Source organism: Castor canadensis, chromosome 2 (genome assembly GCF_047511655.1).
Source record: "Castor canadensis chromosome 2, mCasCan1.hap1v2, whole genome shotgun sequence".
Lineage (NCBI taxonomy): Eukaryota > Metazoa > Chordata > Mammalia > Rodentia > Castoridae > Castor > Castor canadensis.
This window is the reverse complement of record NC_133387.1, coordinates 19,698,896-19,724,427: the sequence shown is the minus strand read 5'-3', so window position 1 is coordinate 19,724,427 and position 25,532 is coordinate 19,698,896. Positions and strand designations below refer to the sequence as shown.

The 25,532-nt window shown below is 36.6% G+C and overlaps 1 protein-coding gene across 1 annotated transcript in view; it reads left to right on the top strand.

The window, feature by feature from the left end:
- The window catches only part of Agbl3 (AGBL carboxypeptidase 3), a 69,098-nt gene extending 44,165 nt beyond the window's left edge, over positions 1-24,933 (top strand). Inside the window, exons 15-18 of the mRNA XM_074062542.1 lie at positions 1,737-1,753; positions 6,744-6,957; positions 12,834-13,056; positions 24,388-24,933. Coding sequence (XP_073918643.1) covers positions 1,737-1,753; positions 6,744-6,957; positions 12,834-13,056; positions 24,388-24,817 — 884 coding nt within the window. The 3' untranslated portion in view covers positions 24,818-24,933. The remainder of the gene's footprint in view (positions 1-1,736; positions 1,754-6,743; positions 6,958-12,833; positions 13,057-24,387) is intronic.
- Positions 24,934-25,532: the final 599 nt, after the last annotated feature.

Sequence of the window (25,532 nt, the reverse complement as noted above, 5' to 3'; positions counted from 1 at the left end):
AAAAAAAAAGGCTTGGGGTAAAAATACCCTGAAATCTGAAGAGACAGACAAATTCAGAAGGTCACAGCTGAGATCTGCTTACCTGAAGCAGAAGCTACTAGAATCAAAACTGTGTCAAAGGACAAAATTACAAGTTTAAAGATCTGAATTGGCTTTGTATAAGATTCTAGAATCAGGCAGAACTTCATTCCATAAAATAGAATAAGTATTACTGGGGTTGAATAGATGAAGTGGGTTTTATATTCAAAAGCCATGGGCTGGGGGAAAAAAAAAAAAAAAGCAGAAACTAAGAGCAAAACATGGACTGGTTATTTCAAAGTTACTTTTCTTTTGCAGGACAGGGATAGGGAGACAGAGCAAAAGAAAAATGATGGAATAGTTAATGTCAGGTTACCTTTTGTGTAGGTTTAATGCAGATATCATAATCATGGAAAGTGAAACTGGCCTACTTGGAAATGTTGGCTGTTATCTCTCTCCTGATTTCTTGAAGGTCACAGAACAACTTAGGTTGGTGATATGGAACTTTAGCATGGGTGACTCCACTTTGATCTTTAGTTTGGTCAATTGGGACCAGTGCAGGGATCTATATTTTTTAATGGACTCAAAATTTTTACCTAACAGTTGGCAGAACACTTAAATAGTAATTTTAACAAATTAATGGAAGCTGAGTGTGTACTAGATTAAATATAAGAAACTCCTTAGCTACAACAGTTTTTACTGTTGTGAATTTTACCTCCAGGATTCCTACCAGGTTCTCATAGTAAAGAGCTAAGAAAGATTTGCCAGTGGCTCTGGCAGGAGGAGGGGAAGAATTAACATCGTGAAAATACTCAGAAAAATACCTTCTCTGTAACAGATGCTTACTCTCCAAGGGAAAAGGGTTTAGCAGAGCTTCTGGGGGAAGGTTATTTCTCCAATTCTACTCTCTCTCCCCAACCCCCAACCTTCCTGTCTCAATGAAGGGTAGTGGGAAAAAAAGCTAAGAAACACTTGTTGAAGTCACAACCTAAGGGCACAGGCCCACTGAAAGACTGAGATTCATTAATAAGCTTAAAGAATGCTTACTCTCCCCCATACCTTACTGTAAGGAAATATAGGCCCCAAATGACCACGTGGAGAGCAGTGATCTGGCCAAGAGATTCTTTATTGCCGGGTGGGAGAGGGAGAGAGCAGAGAGAGCCAAGAGAGAGAGGGAGAGAGGGGCAGGGGCTTAAATACCCCTCAGTGAGACTCGGCATGATCTGATTGGTTAGGATCTTATGGTTCATGCTGATTGGAGGTTGGGGCAGAAGGAGGGTTCAAGCTAGACTTGAGGCAGGACTGTGACCCTGAGAGGCAGGACCGTGACCCTGGAAAACAGAAGCTTAAGGGTGCAGTAAGAACTGAAACCTATCGGCACCATTATTGTCAACATTCCTCCCTTTTTTGTTTGTTAAGGAAGGGGGGCGTTGCGTTCGCTCTGGCTTCTTCGAGCTGGCAAGGGGCGGCGTAGGGGAAGGGAGGGTTAGTTGGCAGATGGCGTTGGGGTAGTGAGTCTCATAACGGCATACACCCAGGCTCCAAAGGTGAAAATTTCCTCCTCCCTGAATTCCATAAAGGTTCCCTGTAGCCATAGATCGTAAATGGTCTCCAGCCACTCCTCTGGGCCTCGTATGGCAGGTATTAGCCAGCTGTCCTCACGTAGGGAATCAAGGAACTGCAGTAGGCACCTTGTAAGAGATTGAAGTGGCTCATAGTCCAGTGTCCCGGTAGGGTTCATCGCTCGTGTCCTCCGGCTGAGCTATGAGGGGGTGATGTCGCTGAAGGAGAAGCTGGTTGAAAGTTTGGTTAGAGATTCTGCTCACCTGAGATCTGAGAAACTGGAGTAAACAGGGTAGGAGGGCGCAGAGAGCAATGAGCATAAGCAAAGGACCCAAGAAAGGCAGGAGCCAGGTGACAAGAGGAGAGCTCAGCAGGTCGGTTAAGGTGTTTTTACTGGGTCTCCTTAGGAGGTCCTCGGCCAAGTCTGTTAACCTGTTGACATTTTGTTCCACAATCCCGGACTCATTGACATAATAGCAACATTCCTCCCGGAGGAAGAAACGGGTACCCCCTTTTTTGGCTATTAAGAGGTCCAGGGCCCTACGATTTTGGAGGGCCACCTGAGCTAGAGAGGTGAGCTGACGCTGAAGGGAGGCCAGTGAGGCCGAGGTGGACTCGAGAGTGATCTGTAGGCGCTCCTCAAAGTCCCTTGCTGAAATAACACTATGGCCAAGAGCTCCCCTCGCGAAGCCTGCGGCAGCAACGGAGGTTGCCAAACTTATACCCACCATGATGGGCAAGAAGGCAGCGCGCTTTGGTGGAGCGCCGAATAGGAGGGAGAATTCAGCTTCCCCATAAACAGTAAGTTGGGGAACTATGATTACCAGTATGCAGGGCCTGGGAGTAGTTTGGGTTATGCAGGAGTGTAGGGTGTCGTGGCACCAGAAATATACCCCCGAGGGGGACGCCAGTTGTGCTGTAACTGTGACGTTGATATAACAGGAGAGAGAAAAGTTGGACTGAGATGTCGAGACCTGGGTATAACAGGTGTGTGTAGGAAGGGGAACTTGTGTAGAGTCAGGTGCCCATAGAGGTACCGATGGCAAGGAAGGGGCGCATGAGGAGTTTTGTAAGGCAGGGGAAGCCTTGATAGAAGATGAAGCATTAATGGGAACTGCAGCCAGCAGATGACGCTGGAGGGAGGCACAAAGAAAGCAGTCAATGACAGTAATGGATGTGGTGAGGTTCATGAGTTGGAGTGAAGCCTGGAACAGTTGGAGCCAGGTAGGGGTGGAGGATTGTTGAAGGGCCTAGAAGGTAACACCCACACACAGGAAATCAATGTGAGTCAACGCCCTGTATAGCTATCCTTATCTCAACCAGCAAAAACCCTTGTTCCTTCCTATTATTGCTTATACTCTCTCTACAACAAAATTAGAAATAAGGGCAAAACAGTTTCTGCTGGGTATTGGGGGGGGAGAGGGAGGGGGAAGAGTGGGTGGTAAGGGAGGGGGTGGGGGCAGGGGGGAGAAATGAACCAAGTCTTGTATGCACATATGAATAATAAAAGAAAAAGGAAAAAAAAAGAGTTACTAAATGGTATTTCTACCATTTATTATTCTATTGAAAGTTTAATTAAAAGGATTCCAGGGGAAATACACACTCATATATCTCATATGCCTGAATGAAATAATACTAGGTCAATTGAAGATAAACTTAATTAAACTAGGCATTAAGTATATGAGTGAAATAATTGTGAAGAAGATAAAAAGTTAAGTTTCATTCATCTTAAAAGCTAACTTCAGATATTTTATGGTATGTTCTCTTGTTTAGTGAAAACACCTGTACGAACCCCTTCTTGTCTTCTAAAAACATATTTGAGGTAAGAGAACTACACATGATTTCTTCTAACTACCTTATTATTTTTCTTCTTTTGAATTTACAACAGCAGGTAAAGTGACTTTTTGACAACCATTGCTAATTGTATATCTTTTTGTACCTTATATCTTAATATCTGTGCCTAGTTCACTTCTATATGTAAGTGTGCCCACAGATGGATTTTGAAGGGTTCTGAGATGATTTCAATATCCTCAAACTTACAGTTAGGAATTTATTTATATGCTTTTATCATTGCATTATGAGTTTCTCGTTTTAAAAATAAATCTTTCTGACGTAAGTTACTCAGTGCTTTAGAGTGAATAAATGACAATCAGATGTTTTATTATCTGTTGTGGCAATTTTTTGATTTTTAAATTCTTTATTTTTTTCTAGTAACAAATTTTATTAAAAGGATCAACTATATATAACATCTGACTTTTTTTAGTACTTTCATAGCTTTATTCTTTTTTTTATTGTTTTTACATTTACTTACATGTGTATGCATTGTTTGGACACCCCCCCACCCCCCCACCACCCCCGTCCCCACTTGGTAGCAATTGAGGCCTTGGTCACATGAGGATAAAACTACCAACTAAAAACTGGAAAAGGACAGAAAGTCAGAGTTTACATAGACAAGCTGTTTTGTTTAAACCAGTAGTTATTGTATCTCTACCACCACTGGCAAGTTTCCCTGTCTTCAGGAATAATGATATGAACAGCTATCTGGACAGTGAAATAGGTAACCATAGAGAAGCATTTGAGAACTTACTGGATTTACACAATAGAGAAGCCATGGTGTGTCCTTCCTTCCTTGGCTGAGAACTTGATTTCTGTTAAGGCAAATAGGTTCTGATGAAATATGTAGACTCTTTCCCAGAAGCCTAGAAAGTTAAGTACCAGATTAATACGTAAGGCATCTTTGAACATACCCATACTTGTATCTAAAATTACCACTTAAAGAATATATGAAAACAATTCCATTTACAATAGCCTCAAAAAAAATCAATTACCTAGGTATAAACCTAACAAAGGATGTGAACAACCTCTACAAGGAAAACTACAAACTTCTGAAGAAAGAAATTGAGGAAGACTATAGAAAGTGGAGAGATCTCCCATGCTCATGGATTGGTAGAATCAACATAGTAAAAATGTCGATACTCCCAAAAGTAATTTACATGTTTAATGCAATTCCCATCAAAATCCCAATGACATTCATCAAAGAGATTGAAAAACCTACTGTTAAATTTATATGGAAACACAAGTATAGCCAAGGCAATACTCAGTCAAAAGAACAACGCTGGAGATATCACAATACCTGACTTCAAACTATATTACAAAGCAATAACAATAAAAACAGCATGGTACTGGCACAAAAACAGACATGAAGACTACTGGAACAGAATAGAGGACCCGGATATGAAGCCACACAACTATAACCAACTTGTCTTTGACAAAGGCGCTAAAAATATGCAATGGAGAAATAGCAACCTCTTCAACAAAAACTGCTGGGAAAACTGGTTAGCAGTCTGCAAAAAACTGAAACTAGATCCATTTTTATCACCCTATACCAAAATTAACTCAAAATGGATCAAGGATCTTAATATCAGACCCCAAACTCTAAAGTTGATACAGCAAAGAGTAGGAAATACTCTGGAATTAATAGGTATAGGCAAGAACACTTTGTCAATGGAACCCCAGCAGCTCAGCAACTAAGAGATAGCATAGATAAATGGGACTTCATAAAACTAAAAAGCTTTGGCTCAACAAAAGAAATGGTCTCTAAACTGAAGAGACCACCCACAGAGTGGGAGAAAATATTTGCCAGCTACACATCAGACAAAGGACTGATAACCAGAATATATAGGGAACTCAAAAAACTAAATTCTCCCAAAATTAATGAACCAATAAAGAAATGGACAAGTGAACTAAACAGAACTTTCTCAAAAGAAGAAATTCAAATGGCCAAAAAACACATGAAAAAATTCTCACCATCCCTAGCAATAAAGGAAATGCAAATTAAAACCATGCTAAGATTCCACCTCACCCCTGTTAGAATAGCCATCATTAGCAACACCACTGACAACAGGAGTTGGCGAGGATGCGGGGGAAAAAGGAACCCTCTTACACTGTTGGTGGGAATGTAAACTTGTACAACCACTCTGGAAAAAAATTTGGAGGCTACTTAAAAAGCTAAACATTGATCTACCATATGATCCACTAATACCACTCTTGGGGATATACCCAAAAGAATGTGACACAGGTTACTCCAGAGGCACCTCCATACCCATGTTTATTGCAGCACTATTCACAATAGCCAAGTTATGGGAACAGCCAAGATGCCCCACTACTGACGAATGGATTAAGAAAATGTGGTATTTATACACAATAGAATTTTATGCAGCCATGAAGAAGAATGAAATGTTATCATTCACAGGAAAATGGATGGAATTGGAGAACATAATTCTGAGTGAGGTTAGCCTGGCCCAAAAGACCAAAAATCATATGTTCTCCCTCATATGTGGACATTAGTTCAAGGGCAAACACAACAAGGGAATTGGACTTTGATCACATGATAAAGCGAGAACACACAAGGAAGGTATGAGGATAGGTAAACCACCCAAAAAACTAGATAGCATTTGTTGCCCTCAATACAGAGAAACTAAAGCAGATACTTTAAAGCAACTGAGGCCAATAGGAGATGGGGATCAGGAACTAGAGAAAAGGTTAGTTCAAGAAGAATTAACTTAGAAGGTAACACACATGTACAGGAAATCAATGTGAGTCACCTCCCTGTATAGCTATCCTTATCTCAACCAGCAAAAACCCTTGTTCCTTCCTATTATTGCTTATATTCTCTCTTCAACAAAATTAGAGATGAGGGCAGAATAGTTTCTGCCTGGTAGCAAGGGGTAAGGGGGGGGCGGTAAGGGAGGAAGCAGGGGGTGGGGGAGAAATGACCCAAACAATGTATGCACATATGAATAAAAATTTTTTTAAATTACCACTTAAAAATAAGATTTATTTTTAAAATACATTATTTGTCATATCCCATGGAAATAAATCAAATGATGTATTAAGATAAGAGAAAGTAATAGAAAAAGTACTGGAGCTAGAAGGTGAAGCTTCTAGACTTGCTGCTGCCTCTTATTATCTATGTGATCTTAAGAAAATTGCTTAACCACTCTAATTCCCCTTTTGTAAGATGGGAATAGCACTGGCTATTCTGTATTACATCACTAGTGAGAGCCACAGGTAAGATAATACACATATACATTTTATGGTTTAATACACAAATAGAACATGGAATTATACTCTTGTATGAGTAGTTCACTATTGACATTAAGCTCATATACCCAATTTCTTTCAGCTCCAAAAGTATGATGCAGAGTCTTAGCCAAAACCAGCAAAAACATTTATTAGAAACCTGTGAGAGGTCAATACAGGAAACTCAGCCCAAGGAAAATGATTCTTATGAAAATTGTTTCAAAGTAACCTCTTTGAAGTGTCCTATGAGCAAACAAACTTCAAGTTGGATTGAGAAGACAAGGATACCAACAGGTTTTTTAAATTATTTCTAATATTTTAATAAATATGAAAATGGCTGATACTACATCATCACTAATAAATCTTACAAAAACTGGATTATGGGAACTGCTTTTGTAAAACAACTGAGTCATTTGAGATGGATTGACTATTGAATTTTATAACATGGAGGCTCATGGGATCCTGCTTGGAGAAATATTGGTAGAATGCTGAAGACACCAATATAATTTAAGTAAAATAGGAGGAGAAAAACTAGAAACAGGTAGCATTCATGGAATTTTGCTACAAAAAAGAAAGATTTTTGCTGTTGTTATTGCTTTGGAAAGTTTTTGGTTCCTCACTGTTCCCACAACACTGCTTAATTAAAAATTTGTTTTTCAACTTCCTCCAGTCTTTCCTGAGCTAAGACTCTTATCTTTTCTTGACTATTTCATACTCAAATGTCCTATTGAATCTTGGTGTCATACTAATAAAAAGTCTACAATTTTCTTTTTTACTAAAGCAAACCAATTTCAGAAGTATTTTCTTTTCTTCAGTGTTTCCCCTTTTATTATAATATTTGCATTTAGGGCCATGCATTTTTCCTAACAGGTAGGAAATGATATGGATTCTGTTAGAGATTAATGAAGGGCCCAGTCAGACTTTAGCTCTGGAAGACTTTACTACATTTAGTGATGAGATACAGTGCAAAAACTGAATCTCAGCTTCCAGAGGAAAGTAGAGGGGGAATAAATTCATAATAAATCCTGGCAGATAGTTTTACATATGTCATTCCTTCTTTGAACTTGGGAAACACAGATGTTATACTCTTTCAGGATCCACTTTTCTACTTAGCCAGACCACCAGCATTTGGATGTAAGTTATGACATTCCAGGGATCATTTCTCTTTTTTGGAACATGCTTCAGTTACACAGATTTTTCTGTTTATATTTGCTATCTATAACCTTTCTTCTAGTGCTATCAATGGGTTCTAAATATAGGTCAATGTTAGCAGCAAAAAGAAATCAAATTATTGAAGCTAAAGTGATAGGTTTAAGAGAGTTCATTGTATTATTCACTCTCGGTTGAGGGTTATTGAAATTTTAAAAAAGGAAGTCTATGAGTATATGCCCTCAACTACCAATGACTCTTAACTCCTATGAGTTATTTTTGTAGATTGATCCTGCAGTTCCTTCATTTTCTTAATAGGCCCACTGCTTTTTCATAGGACAGATTTTTAAGATCAACCCCACAGGAGTTTTATCTGATCCATCTACACTATATGTAACAGAAATGCCTTCAAGTTTCAAACATATGGAAACCTATAATCCCTCCTGCTTTCTCATGGTAAACAGTTCCTTGGTTTCATATTCTATCTCAATAGGAAACTGAGGGAGGAATAAACAGATATCTGTACTTACATCATATCTCAGAATCTGGGCATATTTGGATGTGCAGAGCCAAGCAGATAAGGAACCTACCCTGACCCAATGCCAAATTTAAGGAATTAAATCTAGCACATTCGGCCCATTCTTTGTGGTTTAATTTCCTTCACTCTAACTATGTTCTTATCAATGTCTTTAAACCTTTTCTGCTTCTCCATTCTTTTACTAATCTTAAGCTAAACAACTCTAATTCTAGATGAATCTAACTAGCCTTCTTTCCTCCCATCCTAGATTCCTCACCTTGAACCCTTTATTCTTCCTAGACAACCTTACTTCTTTCATATACACACACAAAACAGAGACCATCCAGCAGAAAATTCCTCAATTTCTTGCCCCCATCCCTACCCAAGAATAAATTTAACTCATTTCAGTCATCCTTCCTTCTTGTTTTAGAAAAATAAATATCCCTTTGTTTAAGTTTAATTCTTCCAGTAGTTCTCTGGGTTCTTCAATGGCATAGTAAGAATTACTACTCTTATTCTCACCTTCCTCAAAATAGAATCAATAATAATTATTCTTACTTCCTCTCCTGTATACTTCTTAACCCAGTGCAATCCGGTTTCTACCATCATCAGACCAATGAAATAAATATTTCCAAAGTCATCAGACCTAATTATACTTGATTTATTTACATTGATTATTCTCAGAGTTTTAAAATTCTCTCTCCCTTGATTCATTCAGCTCTTCTATGGTACTACTCTCTCCTCTCTTCTTGTTTTACTTCTGTTTCTCTAGTTGTTGATGAAATGTGATCAAATACATAAAGAGGAGCCCATACAGGATATCATCTCTACCTAAATTTTAAATGTTCTGTCTCTCTTCTCACCATATACTTTATTTCTTAGCACTTTCCTCTATACTTGAAGCTTCAATTGACAATTGATCATCATTTTTTAAATCTCCAATTTAGGCCTCTCCTGTACTGAATTCCATATTTATCTGCCTACTGGATCTCTCCATTTGTTTTTCCCCTGCAGGCACTTCTATTTAACTTGCCCAATGTCAAGTTCTTTGTCCTCTTGCATTTTACATCTCAATCACTATACAGCCATCATTCAGTTATCTAAGTAATAAACCCAAGTCTTATCCTAATCTTCTACATCTCTGTTATGGTGTCCAAAAATATGAAGCTTTGTCCTCTCTATGCCTAAAAACTCTCTTGAGTCTGCTCATTCTATCAGAATGCTACTACTTTATAAAGTTCAGACCCTCTTTTTGCCTTCCTTGAATTCCTACATTTGCCTCACAACTTGTCTCCCAGCCTTACTTTTCTTCAGCCTGCTCATCCTCTTGGCTGTCAGTGTGACTTCAAAAATGCAAATCTGATTATATCATTTCCTTGCACAAAAATTTTCAATGGCCCTCTAACTGTTCAATCCAAACATTTATTAAGCATCTACTAATCACTCATCTCTCAAAGAATCTCTTGAAAGTGTTATTATTGCAAACAAAGCCTCTAGTTGTGAAGCACTTCTTCACACTTACCTGATAACTAGCTATTCTAAACCATAGTTGTGTTTTCCTGAATGTGCCATGTTAGTCCCACAGCCTAGATCACCACCTTCTTTTTACACTTGATTGACTTGTTCTCATTCAAGACTTGGCTTAATTATGTAAGCATAAGGAGTGTTCCTCATCTGTCACCCTTTGTTCCCATCCATAAATTTGCACAGAAGTTCCTCTCTACAATCCTGGAATAGAAATAGTTTCTAATTGGTATTTTGTTTTTCTCTCTAGTCCTGGCTCCTAGTGTATTGAAAGCAAGGATCATTTTTTCATATTTATTTATCAAACCAAACATAGTGGCAGATGTATAATAAGTATTCAGCAAATGATTGTTGAATGGCCTAGGAATGACTTCTCAACACACTGCAGACAAGTTCATTTGCCAGCATTGCCAGATATTGTAATTGTACATACAACCCACTCATTGTCTTTCAGGCTTAGCTTAATTCAATGAATGCTTTAGACTTCTGTTTACTTTCCTCTTAAGAATAGACAATTCTTTTAAAAAACAAAACTTTATTGTGTAAATTTTCAAATATAAGCAAAAGTGGAGAGTATAGGACAATGAACTCACTGATATCCATCGCCCTCCCTTATCAGTTTCCTGATATTCTTATTTCATTTATATTCCTACTAGTTCTTTTTCTGGAGTATTTTACAGCAAATTTGGGTAAATCATACTGTTTTGCCCATAAATAGTTCGGTGTATATCTCTAGCTAGATAGACACGTTATTTAAAACAAAGCACAATATACTCCTTGATTTTATTCTAAATATAGACTTTTCTTATGTTTTTACATACCAATTTAGGCATCATAACATAAATAATCCTGCCACTTTCATTAAAATGTCTGACCACTAGTCAGCCTTCTTTCAGGCTTTACGTGGATTTTTTTTTTAAACACTCTTCCTGAGCAGGGTGGGGGTTTTTTATTTTCTGATTGTAAGTTACGTATTAGTATTAATTTTATCCTCTTAACTTTTTTTTTTTTTTTTTGGTGGTACTGGGGGTTGAAATCAGGGCCCCTTGCTTGGCTTTACCACTTGAGTCACATCTCTAGACCTTTGTGCTTTAGTAATTTTTCCAGTAGGGTTTCATGTTTATGCCGGGGCTGCAGTCCTCCTACTTACATGTCCCATGTAGCTGGAATGGCAGACACATGCCACCACACCCAACTACTGGCTGAGAATGAGATCTTTCAAACTTCCCCCGTCCCTGCTGCAGGCTGGCCTCGAACCACAGTCCTCTCAATCTCCACCTCCTGAATGGCTGGAGTTACAGACCCTCTTAATTATTTTTAAGTTATTTTTAAGCTACTTATTTTTAAAACTACATTCAGTAGTGTTAAATACCTTCATATTGTTGTGCAAACAATCTCCAGAACTCTTTCCATCTTATAAAACATTGTGTACATTAAACAACTTCTCACTACTCCCTCCCCAAAGCTCCTGGGAACTAGTCTGCTTTTTCTGTCTATGAATTTGACTATTCTAGATACTTCATAATATGTGCAGTCAAATATTTGGAAGACAAACGTATTTGTCTTTTGTGATTAGTATATTTCACTTAGCATAATGGCTAAAAGGTTTATCAATATTGTGTGTGTCAGTATTTCCTTCCTTTATAAGGTTCAATAACATTGTGCTATATGGATGTACCACATTTTGTTTATTCATTGCCTGTCAGTGAACACTTGGGTTAGTTCCACTTTCTGTGAATAATGCTGCTATCAACATGGTTGTACAAACGTCTCTTTGAGGCCCTGCTTTCAGTTCTTTGGGGCACATACTAAGAACCGGAATTGTTAGAATCCACTTGGAAAATGGTAATTCTATTTTTAGTTTTTTGAGGAACCAAAACACTGTCGTCCATAAAAACACCATTTTAAATCCTCATCAACAGTGCACAAGGGTTCCAATTTCTCCAAATCCTTGCTGACACTTTTTTTGTCATTTTTGTTTTTGTTTTAATAGCTATGCTGACAGATACAGGGTTGGATAAACATGTTTATAAATGTTACTACACTCTCAAATCAAAATTTTAAAAAATTTCCTCCATATCATCTAATAAAGAAGGATTTTCTAACATGTTCTTTCTACAGTCTTCCCATACATTTCCTCAAATCAGAAGCTTTGGGCCACCGTTGATTCCTCTCTTACTCTCCTAGCTCACATACATTTCTTAAGAAGATCAAGGACCCCGTACGTTCCCACCCTTCTAACCACTTCCACCACTCTTTCTCCTGAGTTGTTTTAGTAGCCTTCTAAGAGGTCTTCCTCTTGTCATCCACTTTTGCTTCTCTTCATTCCATTCTGAACAAAGCAACCAGCATGGTCTTGTTAAAACAAATCTCAGACTGCAAAGACCTCTGCCTCAAGCCTTCCCCATTTCATATGCAGAGTAGCTGAAATCCTTTCTATGCCTGTGAGGCCCTGTGAGGTCCTATCTAAGCTGAATTCAAGTTACCTACCTGAATGTGTAATGTGGCTCAGTTAAAGGGCCTTTCTCATTTTGGGAAGTACTGGGATTTGAACTCAGGGCTTTGTGCTTGCTAGGCAGGCACTCTACCAATTGTGTCATGCCTCTAGCCCATAAGGGCCTTTGCACTTAGTGTTCTCTTGTCTAGCATGTTCTTTCATCAGATGTCTGCTTGATCTACTCTCTAACTCCCGTGCATGATCAGCTTCACAGGAAGGCCTTCTCTTAATACCTTTTCCAAAATGGGTATCAACCATCTCACAAGAATTCTCTAATCCCCTCTCCAGTTTTATTTTACTCTATATGTAAATACTATGTATTGTATTTATTTGTTTTTCTGCCCACCATCATTAAAGTATAACTTCACATGGGAAAGGGCTTTTAGCTAAAAACCCTTGATACATAATTTGGCTAAATATGTAACTGTTGAATGAATATGCTTCAGATCTCTCTCTATGTATATTTTTATGGTTGCTCTTCAGATCTGCCTAACAATTCTAAAAGCAAAGTGAAAGAATGCACATCTTTCCAAAGCAAAAAGACTGGCATAAATTGGACAGATGATGAAAAAAGAATCTACAGGGATAAAAGAATAGCTCAAACTCAAGAAATATTAGAATATTTGCTACCTATCATGGAAAGCCCTAAAACTAGGGAAACCACTCAGATATTCAATCCAAGAACCAACTACAAAATCCAACATCAGTAAGTCAATACAATTTTGTCATTCTTATGTATTTATTCATTTGTTCATTTACTCATTATTTGCCTTGCTGGGGATCTAACCCAGGCCTGTGTGCATGCTAAGTAAGTGCTCTATGGCTTAGCCACACCCATGCCCATTCCTATCTATTTCATACATTGTTTTATGAAGGAAGCAAGACTTATTGATTCATTACCCTACAAAAAAAGTAGGCTTTGAAAATGGTGTCTGCTATACCCCATATGAAAAGAGATTAGGTCCAAAGCCAGAAGAAAACACTATGTATGTGAAGAACTTAAGTTATTGGCCTTATTTGACTAGTTATTTGTTTTAAGTTGTACCTATGAATAAAATATGCATAAATAAAGCATGATCATAACTTGACTTAAAATTTTTCAGGTTTTTAAACTTTGTAATTCTAAGGGAAAACCAGAATTATAAATTATCTGAGCTACTTCAATATATTGATATTCAGAGAAAGCAAAAAGATTAAGACTAGATTTCTTTTAAAGATGAAAAGTAAAACCATCTCTAAGGCCAAAAGGAAATCCAAATAAATAAAACTAAAGCTGAAAATAATAAATATAATATTATCAGCAATTTTTATAAAGTATTTTGTATATGATAGACGTTGTTCTAAGTTACATATGTACACAGTTGGCCCCCTATATCTAAGGTTTCCACATCCATGGATGCAGCTAACCTTGGATCTAAACATATTTTCAATCTATGGTTGGTTAAACCTGCAGGTGCAGAATTCACAATATAAAGAGCTAACTGTATGCTTTACAGTTAGCTCTTTATATTTTCTTATTTTACACATAAGAAAACTGAGATACAAAGAGGTTAAGCCATTTCCCCAAAGCCACACAATCTAATAAGCAGCAGAATTTGGATTCAAACTCAGCTAGAATCTCTGATTCCAAAGTTCTTCAGTGTGATTTGTATTTATCATTATAATATTAATGAAAAACAGGACCAGTATATTTAATATATAAAGAATGTCTGTAGGCCAATTAGAAAATTATGAATATCTTCATAGAAAATGGGCAAAGTCTATGAAAGAGCAATTCACAAAGGAAAAAATACAGCAGACAAACATTTAGAAATGTTCAAGCTCACTAAAATCCAGAGTACAGATCAAGACAGTTATAAAATACCATTCAGTTTTTGATTTTCAGTAGAATTCATTTACTGATTGTGGGAACAAACTGGTATGGAGTTTCTCAGAGAAAAATCCAACAATATATCTCTTTGTCTTGTTTTGACAGTACTGGTATTTGAACTCAGGGCCTCACACTTGCTAGGCAAATACTCCACCACTTGAACTACGCCTCCAGCCCTTTTTGCTCTAGCTTGTTTTAACATAGTGTCTCATGTTTTGGCCCAGGTATACCTCAAACCACATTTCCCCTACCTCAGCCTCCCAAGTAGCTGGGATTACAGGAGGGAGCCACCATACCCGGCTTTGGTTTCTGTGTGTTTGTGTGTGTATGCATGCGTGTGTGTGTGTTTGTGTGTGTGTGTGCGCGTGCATTTGGTTCTGTGGAATGAGCCCAGGGATTTACACATGCCTAAGCACATGCTGTGCCACAGAGCTATACCTCCAGCTCCCACACATTTATTTGGACTAAAATTCCACATTAGAAATTGATTCTAAGGTAAAAAACTAAGTAAGGGCTAAAAGGCTTATGTAAAGTTAAATTCATTTCAGTATTGTTCATAACAGTAAAAATAGGCTATGTAACAGTTTGATTTAGTATGTGTATATTATGTGCACTCAGAGATACATATATCTAGAAAAAACTATTAGCTATTATCTTTAGATAATTAAAGTATTGGTGGGGAATATAATTCCTACTTACACAATTTTTCCTAAAGGTTTATTAATGGATATTTTCATAATATAATCAGCAAAATCAGTAGGATTATAAAAATGGTCAATTGATGGTAGTTTCTAGTGGAGTGGGATAGTAGTCACTGCTGGGGAAGGCAGTGTCTGATAGGAATTGAGTCTAATAGGTCAGTTAATATGAGAGAAGCAATTTATAGTGTAGGACCAACCAAACAAGGGATCAGTTATACCATTAGTAAAATCATAACTCAGGAAATTAACAACAATATACCATAGACCTAGGCAAACAGGCTAAGAAGTTGAGACTCTAGAGATAAGCAAGGGCTTTGAGTAACAATTAGGACGTAGCTTGATTTTTAGTCATTACTTTCCTAAGAATCCTTATAAACTTTGAACTTGGCAATGCACTCAGTTGTGCACTGGCCTGAGCCTGAAGGTGTTGACAAATAGTAGGTTGTATTAAGATCTCTTTGTTTACAAACAACAGAAACCAATTCAAACTATCTTAATTAAAAAGCACAAAGTAAAGGTATGAAGAAAGAAGTATAAGAAAACAAAAGGCTATTCATGGAAACACAAGCAAAGGGAATTCAGCCAGGCTTCCCTGGCTAGGACTAGGGAGTGGAAAACTACCAGGGCTCTTTATCCATCGACATCTATGTTGCTCTCTCTGCTGAAAACTTCACTTCTCTCAGCTCACAAATTTGCATCCCATAGCTGTTTGCTTACAAGACCAATTCACCATCTCTCATTCCCAATTCTAAATTATAAGAAAAGATAATTTGATTGACAACCATGCCAGTGGGTAAAGGAAACAGAACTACATACATGGCTATTGTAAGCCCTGCCCTTGTGGACCTAGAGGCATTCACCAGAGAAGGGCAAATTGTGCTTAGGGCAAACAACCCCTTCTATAGGTACACATGGTACTATTGAAAAGTAGCAAAGCAGCAAGCAGGACCATTCTTAGCAGTAAGTTCTCTCTGCATACTGTTTATCATCAGGCTAAGGCATGACTCAAGTGATGAGTGCCCACTCAAGCAAGCCTAAGACCCTGAGTTCAAACCCCAGTACTGGAAAAAAAAAAAAGCCATAAACAATGTCAAGCAGATATTTTTCACTTTTACAACTTACTTCTTTTGGGATGCCTTTTCTGTGTTCTGTATATTCTCTGACTGGCTCAGCTATTTTATATACTCTTACCTATAGAAAGTGATTATAGTGTAAAGGGAGAATAAACAAAGAACAAGAAGATCGTATCAAGGCTAGATGCAGTGGCTCAAACCTATAATCCTAGCTACTCTGGATGCAGAGATCAGGAAAACTGCAATTTGAAGCCAGCATGAGCAAAACGTTTACAAGCCCCTATCTCAACCAATGGCTGGACACAGAGGCATGCACGTGTCTCCCCAGATACACAGGAAAGCACAAATAGGAAGATCGTCACCAGACCAGCCTGGGCATCGAAAAAGACTCTCAAAAATAACCAAAGCAAAAAAAATGGGGAGCTGGAGGTGTTGCTTAAATGGTAGACCACCTGCCTAACAAACACAAGGCCATGAGTTCAACTCCCAGTACCACCAAAAAAAAAAAAAAAAAAGCAATCATAATGTTGAACATTAATCTAAGTTTGAGCTACAGGGAGACTAATTACTGAAAGAAGATTACATATATTTAACATCTGAATGTAATTATAGTATTGGAATTTAGATTGTACATTCTGCTTTTAAGCCAAAATGAATAGGGTCTAGATGGATTGCTAATCAATAGCAAGATGATTTATATCCTTTAAGTGTATCTCTGGTCAAACATTGGTCAGAGTTCAAATATTGAGGAATATTGAACTCTCATGTTTGAACACCTCATGTTTGGTGTTCCATTTGGTAGTAATGAGAATTTTTTAGAAAGATTATGTAAATCAGAATGTAATTAGAGATATTTTCATGTCTAGATGAGGTAGACACAGTCTCCATATTCTTTGTACTAAAACCCTAGAACATAATATATAAGCTAAACATAAGACAACTCGAAAAGGTGGAGGAAATAGGGAACAAGCTAGGGACTTCATAATGAATCAGGTGGTGAATCACTTGAGTTTTCTTTATACCTCAATACCCAGGACTTGGAGCTGATGAAGCCAGCAACTTAGAAACACCAATAGACACAGACACATGAACAAAAACTCCAACAAAAGCCTGGCTATATAACCAAAGGACCAGGAAAGTGACAGCCTACCAAGATAAAACTTTTAGACAAAACCACCCTACTCTATTTAAACACTAGATAAACAGTGACCCCACTCCCACCTGGGAAAACAGAGAAAATATGAGGTGTGTAGACTTCCACTTATATGAAGTACAAGAGGCTTCTCAACACCCCTATTAGGATGATACCAAAGAATAATAAGTAGAAGCCAGAAATTTTGCTCCATTGTCCTCCTAAAAAAGCAAGGACTTACTAGAAGTTATAGAGGAAGTCTAGACTTCCATGTACACTGGGCTGGTATCAGAAGAGGCCTAGTGGAAAGTTAGGACCTTTCACCAAGCCCGTCAGCAATGAAGCAACCCCTACCAATGTCAGTAGTGGCTGCATAAGGAGATGGAACTCCTATCCCTGTCCAACACTAACAAGGAGCCTCTCCTTTCTGCTGTCAATAGGGAACCTGGACTTCTACTACCTGGCAGTAATGAGGTGGGGGTGTTATTTGTATGAGATAAGGGTCTTGCTGTGTAGCCCAGGCTGGCTTTGAACTCACAATCCCCCTGCCTCAGCCACCTGAGTACTGGGATTACATGCACGAACCACTACATCTGGCTCAATAAAGAGGTTTTACCCCCCCCACACACACACACATGCACACACACACACACACACACACACACTTCTCTTGCTGGAGCAGAGTCATAAAAAAGCAGCTTAAAAAAGGCTTTAATTAAGATCTAGAATATCATAACATATGAAAATATCTATGTTTTAATTAAACATAACCTAACCATATTAAGTGCCAGCAAGGCCTAAAACTTTTTTAAAACAAATAGTAGTTTAAAATGCTGTGATGTCAGGGATGTTAGAATTTTCTGACACAAAGGGAGGGATGAGATGAGAGAGGAGGAAGAAAGAGGGGGGAGGGAGGAAGAAATAGAGAAAGAAAGAGAGAGGGAGGGAGAGAAAAAGAGTGAGAAAGAGAGGGAGAGAGAAAGAGAGGGGGAAGGAGGGAAGAAGGAAGGGAAAGAAAGAAAGATCATATTAAAAATAAGCAAATGAAAATTTTTAAACTGAAAAAATACAATAACTGAAATAAAAAATCTCACTGGCTAAGCACAGTAGCATATCTGGGAGTATAGATGTAAGAGTCAATGAACTGAGAGAGATAGAAAAATAGAAATTACCTGACCTGAACATCAGTGGGAAAATAGGCTAAAAGTAAATGAACAGAGCCTCAGGAACCTGTGGTACTATAAAATAAGATCTATCATTCATGTTATCGGTATTTCAGAAGGAGAGATGAAATAAGACAGGGATAAAAAGTAACTCAAAGAAATAATGGCTAAAAGTGCAAATTTGGCAAGAGACATAAACCTACAATCAAAAAGTTGATCAAAGTACTAGTAGGACATGGCAAATTTTAACTTCTGAAAAGTAAAGAAAAAAAAGAAAAATCTTGAAAGCAGCCAGAGAACACTACCACCTTTCCTGCAGGGGAAAAGCAACTTGAATGACAGTAGTTTTTTTATCCAAATCCACGGAGACCAGAAGTAGTACAAGACTATCAATTATTGAAAGAAATGAACTGTCAAATTAAAATTTTATTCACAGTGAAAATAAAGGGGAAAACAAGACATTTTCAGATGAAGTAAAAGTGACTTTTTTTTTAAGCAGAAGGCCTACTCTAAAAGAATTTCTCTAAAAATAAACAGGAAATGATTCAAGAAGGAGCATCAGGAAAGAAAGAACATGGTAAGCAAAAGTCAGGTAGATATAAACAGATTATAGATTTTCTAGATTATATTTGATTGTTGAAGCAAAAATTATGTAACATTAATGTGGTTCTAAATGTATATAAAGGAAATATCTGTTAATTATAAATGTGAGAATAGAGAAACATAAAGGGAAGGTTTCTATACTTCACCCAAACTAATAAAATGACACAACCACTAGATTATAATGTTGTATATGTGTAGACGTGTAGAATAATCTCTCAAAGGCTATTCATGGAGATACACTAAAAAACACTATAGAAAGTTGGGTGTGGCAGTACATACCTGTAATCTCAACACTCAGGAGGCTGAGGCAGGAATATCACAAGTTTGAGGCCAGCCTAGGCTGCCTCAAAAAAACAAACCACTGAAGATAAATCAAAATGGAATTCTAAAAAAAAAAAACTGTTCATGTTACAGACAGAAAGATAAGAAAAAGAAGATCAAGAAAGCAATGAACAGGGGTTGGGGATTTAGCTCAGTGGAAGAACGCTTGCCTGGCAAGTGCAAGGCCCTGAGTTCAGTCCCCAGCACTTAAAAGGAAAAAATAGAAAAAAAAAAAGAAAACAATGAACAAACAGAAACTGTAAAATGGAAGACTTAAGCCCTAAGATATCAATACTACATTAAATGCAAATGGTCTGTATAAAACAATTTTTTAAGCCAGGGTCTTCATTATGTTGCCCAGGCTGGTCTTGAACTAAGAAGGACTAAGCAGTCCTTCTGCCTCCTACTCCAGAATGCTGGATCTACAGGTACCCACGGCCATGCCAGCTTTTTAAATAAAACTATTAAAAACAGAGATTGGAAGGATAGATTTTTAAATATTATCAGAAAACCTGCAGTTTTCAAGAACTGCATTTCAAATATGATAGTGAAGGCAGTCTGAAAGCAAAAGAACGAAAGAAAATAGATCATTAAAATGTTGCTAAATTGAAAGGAGTGGACATGTTAATAATAAAACAGATTTCAGAGAAAAGAAAATTATCAGAGACGGGGAGGAGCACTGTATAATGATTTAGAAAGCCAATGTAGTAGACCCTTGTTGTCCATGGGTACATGGCTCCAACAAGACCACTTTTGAGGAAAAGCCACAAATGCTCAAAATGCGCAGTTCAGGACTCTAAAATTTCTCAGATTTACCTACAGCCATAAGAGCAGTATGTCTGAGTGTCCATAATTTGAAACTTCATGTAGTAGGCTATAGTACTGTCACAAAAATTACTGTTAGACCCATTCATAGTGCTCACCAAAACCAGATCTTATTTCATGATCCATAGCGTGACTACTGAAGGCACTTGATTCATCTGTTCCCGTAACACTGCCCAACTTTCACTAAACTCATGTCATCTTTCAACAAGTCTAAAATTTTTACTTCATCACTTTTTTTTCTTTTTGGTACATTTGCTTTTTGATAGGCATATTTTTCACAAAACTAAGAACAGGAAAACACTCAGCAGAGCACGCAAGGATTTAAACACAACTGTCAATAATATAGGTCTGATTGAGAGCTTCTCCCATCAACTAAGCTACATAATGTGTTCATGGGAATTTTAAATTTTTGTTTTTCAAATTTCTTTTGATTTTTTTAACTACACTTAGCCAAAGCTACATGCAATAAATCCACAAATAAGGCAGGCTTAATGTACACTTAAGAACACATAGCAATTTTAAAGGTGTTTGCATAACACTATAGAACTGACTGAAAAACACATGAAGCAAAACCTGAAAAGAGAAATAGATAATTCCACAATTTATTTAACAGTCAGATGGAAAATAAGCAAGGATATCAAATAATTCAATAAAAATATAAATAACCTTTTGATAATTATAGAGCACCCTACCCAACAACAGTTCAATATAGATTCTTTTCAAGTATACATGGAAAATATGCCAAAATAAATATGTCCTGGTCATTAAACAAGCCTCAGCATATTTAAGGAATTTAAACAATACAAAATGCATTCTCTGACAACACCAAAAACAGGAAAAAATATTTGAAAATTAAACAACTGATTTCCAAGTGACTCATGAGTTAGTCTAAAAAAAAAGTCTCAAAGGGAATAAAGCTATATATTGAAATGTATGAAAATGAAATATCAAAATTTGTGAGATACAGCTAAAAGCAGTACTGAGATGGAGATTTATCCAACTAAATGCATATGTAAAAAAAAGAAGAAAAATCTCAAGTCTTTTAGACTTTAGATTATTATCTAAGGGCTGGGTGTGGTGGTGCATATTTATAATTCCAGCTACTCAGAAAGCAGACACATGAAAATAATGGTTTGAGGCCAGCCCAAGCAAAGTTAGTGCTGAGACTTTATCTTAGTAACACACTAAAAATAAAAAAGAACTGTGGCTCAAGTGGTAGAGTATTTTCCTAGCAAGCATAAGGCCCTGAGTTCAGTTCCCAAGACCACAAAGAAAGAGCAAATAAACTCAAAACAAGAAGAAACAAAGTAATAATAAAGATAAGAACAGAATCTGTGAAAAATCAGTAAAACAGTAGGTCTTTGAAAAGATTGGTAAAATTAACAAACCCTTATCAGGACTGCAAAGAAATAAACATAAATTATTAATATGAAGAGTGAAACAAGGGATATTGCTGAAAATCTTGCAGAACCTAGAAGATAGTAGCAAACACTATAAACACACAAATTTGACAACTTACAGAAAATACATAATTTTCACAGGCACTCACAAACACACACACACACTCACACATAATTGACTCAATGTGGAATAGACTATTTATAATATAATTGAATGTAATATAATATAATTGAATTTATAATTTTAAACCTCCCTCCCAAAAAGGAACCCCGTGGATCAGATGGTTTCACAGGAGAATTTCACCAAACATTCAAAGAACAATTAACACTACTTCTATACAATTTCTTCCAGAAAACAGAAAAATAGTTCATTTTATGAAGTAACTATTGGCCTGATACCAAACCAATCAAACACAGAGCAAATACAGATTTTTTAAATCTTATCTAGCTTTAACAAAATATTAGTAAATAGAATTTAGTACTAAGTTTAAAAATAATTATACACCTTAGTAGAGGGATCCATTTCAAGAATTCAAGAACAGTTTAATATTTTTAAAAATTAATCAATGTAATGCCCCATGTTAGCAGACTAAAGAAAAAAACCAGCATGCTCATATAAGTTGAAGCAGAAAAAAATCATTTGACAAATTCAACACTTATTCACAATAAAAATTCTCAGAAAAAATTAGGAATGGAAAGGAACTTGCTCAACTTGATAAAGTCCACTCTCCCACTCTTGTTCAACATCATGCTAGAAGATCTTGCAAAGCGATAAGGAAGATAAAGAAATAAAAAGTATACAGACCAGAAAGAAAGAAAATGGTCCCCATTATGAAAGGCATTATCTCTGTGTAGAATTTATTTTTTAAAAGACTTCTGTAACTAGTAAGTTCTTCCAGGTTTCAGAATATAAGATAAGCATGCAAGTTAATTATATTTCTATATATAAACAATGAATATGTAGACACCAAAATTACAAATATAATTCCATTTTCAGTCTCTCAAAAAATACATATTAGTGAATGTACAAAATATGAACAAGGCTTCAATACGGAAAATTATATAATGAGAGAAATCAAAGCTAAGTGAATGGAGAGGCACAGCATGTTCCTGGATTGAAAGTCTCAACACATAAAGATTTCAGGCCTTGCCAAATTGATATACAGATTCAACATAATTCTTATCCAAATCTGAGCAAGATTTTTTATAGATGTAGACATTGTTCTTTTAAAATTTTGATAGAAAGGTATTAAATAGCAAAAACAATTTTGAAAAAGTAGTAGGAATCGGCCTATCTGATTTCAAGACCTTTCATATAGCTACAGTAATACAGTGTAGTATTGGAAGATAAATAAACATATCTGTAAATGGAACTGAATAGAGAACCCAGAAATACACACACACAAATATGCTTAACTGATTGTGACAAAAATACAAAAGCAATTCAGTGGTAAAATGATATAATACTGGAACAACTGGACATCCATGGGACCAAAAAAATGAAACTTGACTTACTAAACTCACATCTTCTATAAAGATTAACTCAAAATGTATCATGGACTTAAATGTAAAACATAAGACTAAAAATTTTTAGGAGAAAATCTTCAGGATCTAAGGTTGGGCAAAGATTTCTTAGACTTAATTCCAAAACATGACTCATAAAAGGAGCAAATCAATAGATAGGACTTCACCAAAACAAAAATATTTCCTCTGTATAAGACTCTGTTAAGGGTATAAAAACACACGCTATATGATAGACAAAAATATTGGCAAATCACATAAAATACTAGTATCTGGACTAAAGAACTCTCAAAATTCAGCAGTCAGAAAATAAACATTTCATTTAGAAGATGGGCAAAAGGTATAAATAGGCATTCCACTAGACACAATACACAGATGGCACAATCCACTTTAAAATATGTTTAAAATCATTAGTTATTTTGGAAATGCAAGTTAAACATGCAATGAGCTATCCCTGCACACCTATCAGAATGGCTAAAATTTTTAAAGATGGCAATAACAGCAAATGCCAGTGAGGATGCAGAGAAGTTGAATCACTCACAGGTTGCTGGTGGGAACATTAAACTGGGGTAACCACTCTGGCAGTTTTTTTTAAATAAAAACAAATATGTAATGGCCAGGTGTGGTGGTACATACTTGTAATCCAGCACTCTGGAGGCTGACACAGGAGGATCTTTAGTTCAAGGCCTGTCTGGGCTACATAGTGACTTCAAGGGCAGCCGTAACTACATAGTGAGAGCCTGTCTCAAAAACAAAACAGAACAAAGAAAACTAAATGTGTAACTATCGTACAACCCAGCAATGGCTCTCTTCTATAAATGAATCCCAGTGAAACAAAGATGTGAGCTCAAACAAAACCCTTTGTCAACTTAAGCATACATAAACCAATGTTTATGCTTCTTTATTTGTAATAACCACGAGCTGAAAACAGTTACATGTCCTTCAATGGATGAATCATTACTCTATAGTACATCCATGCCAAAATCTCCCTCTCTTGAGTAAAACTTCATCTATTGGAGTAATTGACCTTTTCACTGGCTATTTAAAAAAAAAAAAAAGTCTTATGATTCTAGTAGAATAAACACAGTAGATTTTTAGGGCAAAGTGGAATTTAGAAGCCCTCTACTTCTACATAAGTTAGATGTATAGGAGCTAAAGCTAGAGTAGCTATTATATCTGGAAGGTTGGGGTCAGGAAAGACATCTAAATAAACATAACTTCTAGACATTTAGAAATACAGAATTCAAATCATGATCAAAGATGAAGAGTTAGCTCAGTCTCAAAAATGGTAGTGAATTCTTAACGGCAATGAACTGACCAATGGGGGAAAAAATGGTTGGTACTATGACAATATACCTAGGGTACCTACTCTTATTTTGGTAGGTACATGTTGGGCAAAAAAACTCATCTTTTTTATTTCTTTTCTAGACTAAAGCCAACTACTTGCATAAATATAAAAAGATACAGCACATCTTGTACACCACTCAGAAATCCCCCTTTTGTAACCCAAAGGAATCTTATGAAAAATGCCTCAGAATGGTTCCAGACTGTGTCCCAGAACTCACTTGAAGATTTGTCACCTCTCAAAAGGCCCAAGAAGAAGAGGAAAAAACACTCTCAAAATCTCCAGGCCTCAAAGCCTGTGGAAGTAAGACCTCTCAGCAGCAAATGGGAGACTGTTTCCTCAAGTTTTAAAAAGGACACAGACATGATAAAAGATAACAGTCTTGGAGCTGAAGAATCCAACCTGCAGAATTCTAAGCAGGTAGTTCCCCGTCTGACTAAAAATAAGAATGAGAAACCATGTAAGAAAGATGGACAGCTCACCTTCCACCTGAAGTTTCACAGGGACAACTAATATAGGTTCATGCTGCTCTGAAAGCTGAATACGAAATGACATATGCTTAGTAAAAAGAAAAACAGAAAATCCCTTCCTTTTCTATTCCGCTCTCTCTTCACATGCATATGCAGATACTAAACTACAAATTCTAGAGATTTGTCCTGTTTAGTGGGAACATCTTTCAGAGATTTAAAAAGAAATCTAAAAAAAAAAATAGAAAAGTTAAAACACCTAGTTATATTTAATTTTTGTCAACACAGAAAAACAAAACTCTAAATTTTTTATTTCTTCCAAAAAAACAACCCTGAAAACTCAAGGGAGAAATGGCATGTACTATTACTGATTTTAGCATGAATGGTAGTCACTTTAATGAATCAGTCAACAAATTCATTTCCTGAGTTTCTGTTATATGATTGTTGTGCTGGTAACCACTGGTGGTATATAAAAGACATTTCTCCCCACTAGAAGATTATAATTGTTCATATAAAACACACATGGCCAAAATGATTACAGAATATGATCGTGCATAGTAAAGTTGTAACTTGAGTACCTCCAACCAGTAAAGAAAATACCACATACCAAAATGTGGCACAAAATGGCACTGAAACGTATAGGTTTTGGGTTAAAAGTCATTTTGCCTGTTAAAATTAAGCAAAGGTATAAAGGATTTAAAGTGGTTTTTCCTAGAGCTGATGTGTGTGCTTCTCCAGGCATTTATTGGAGCAAATCCAGC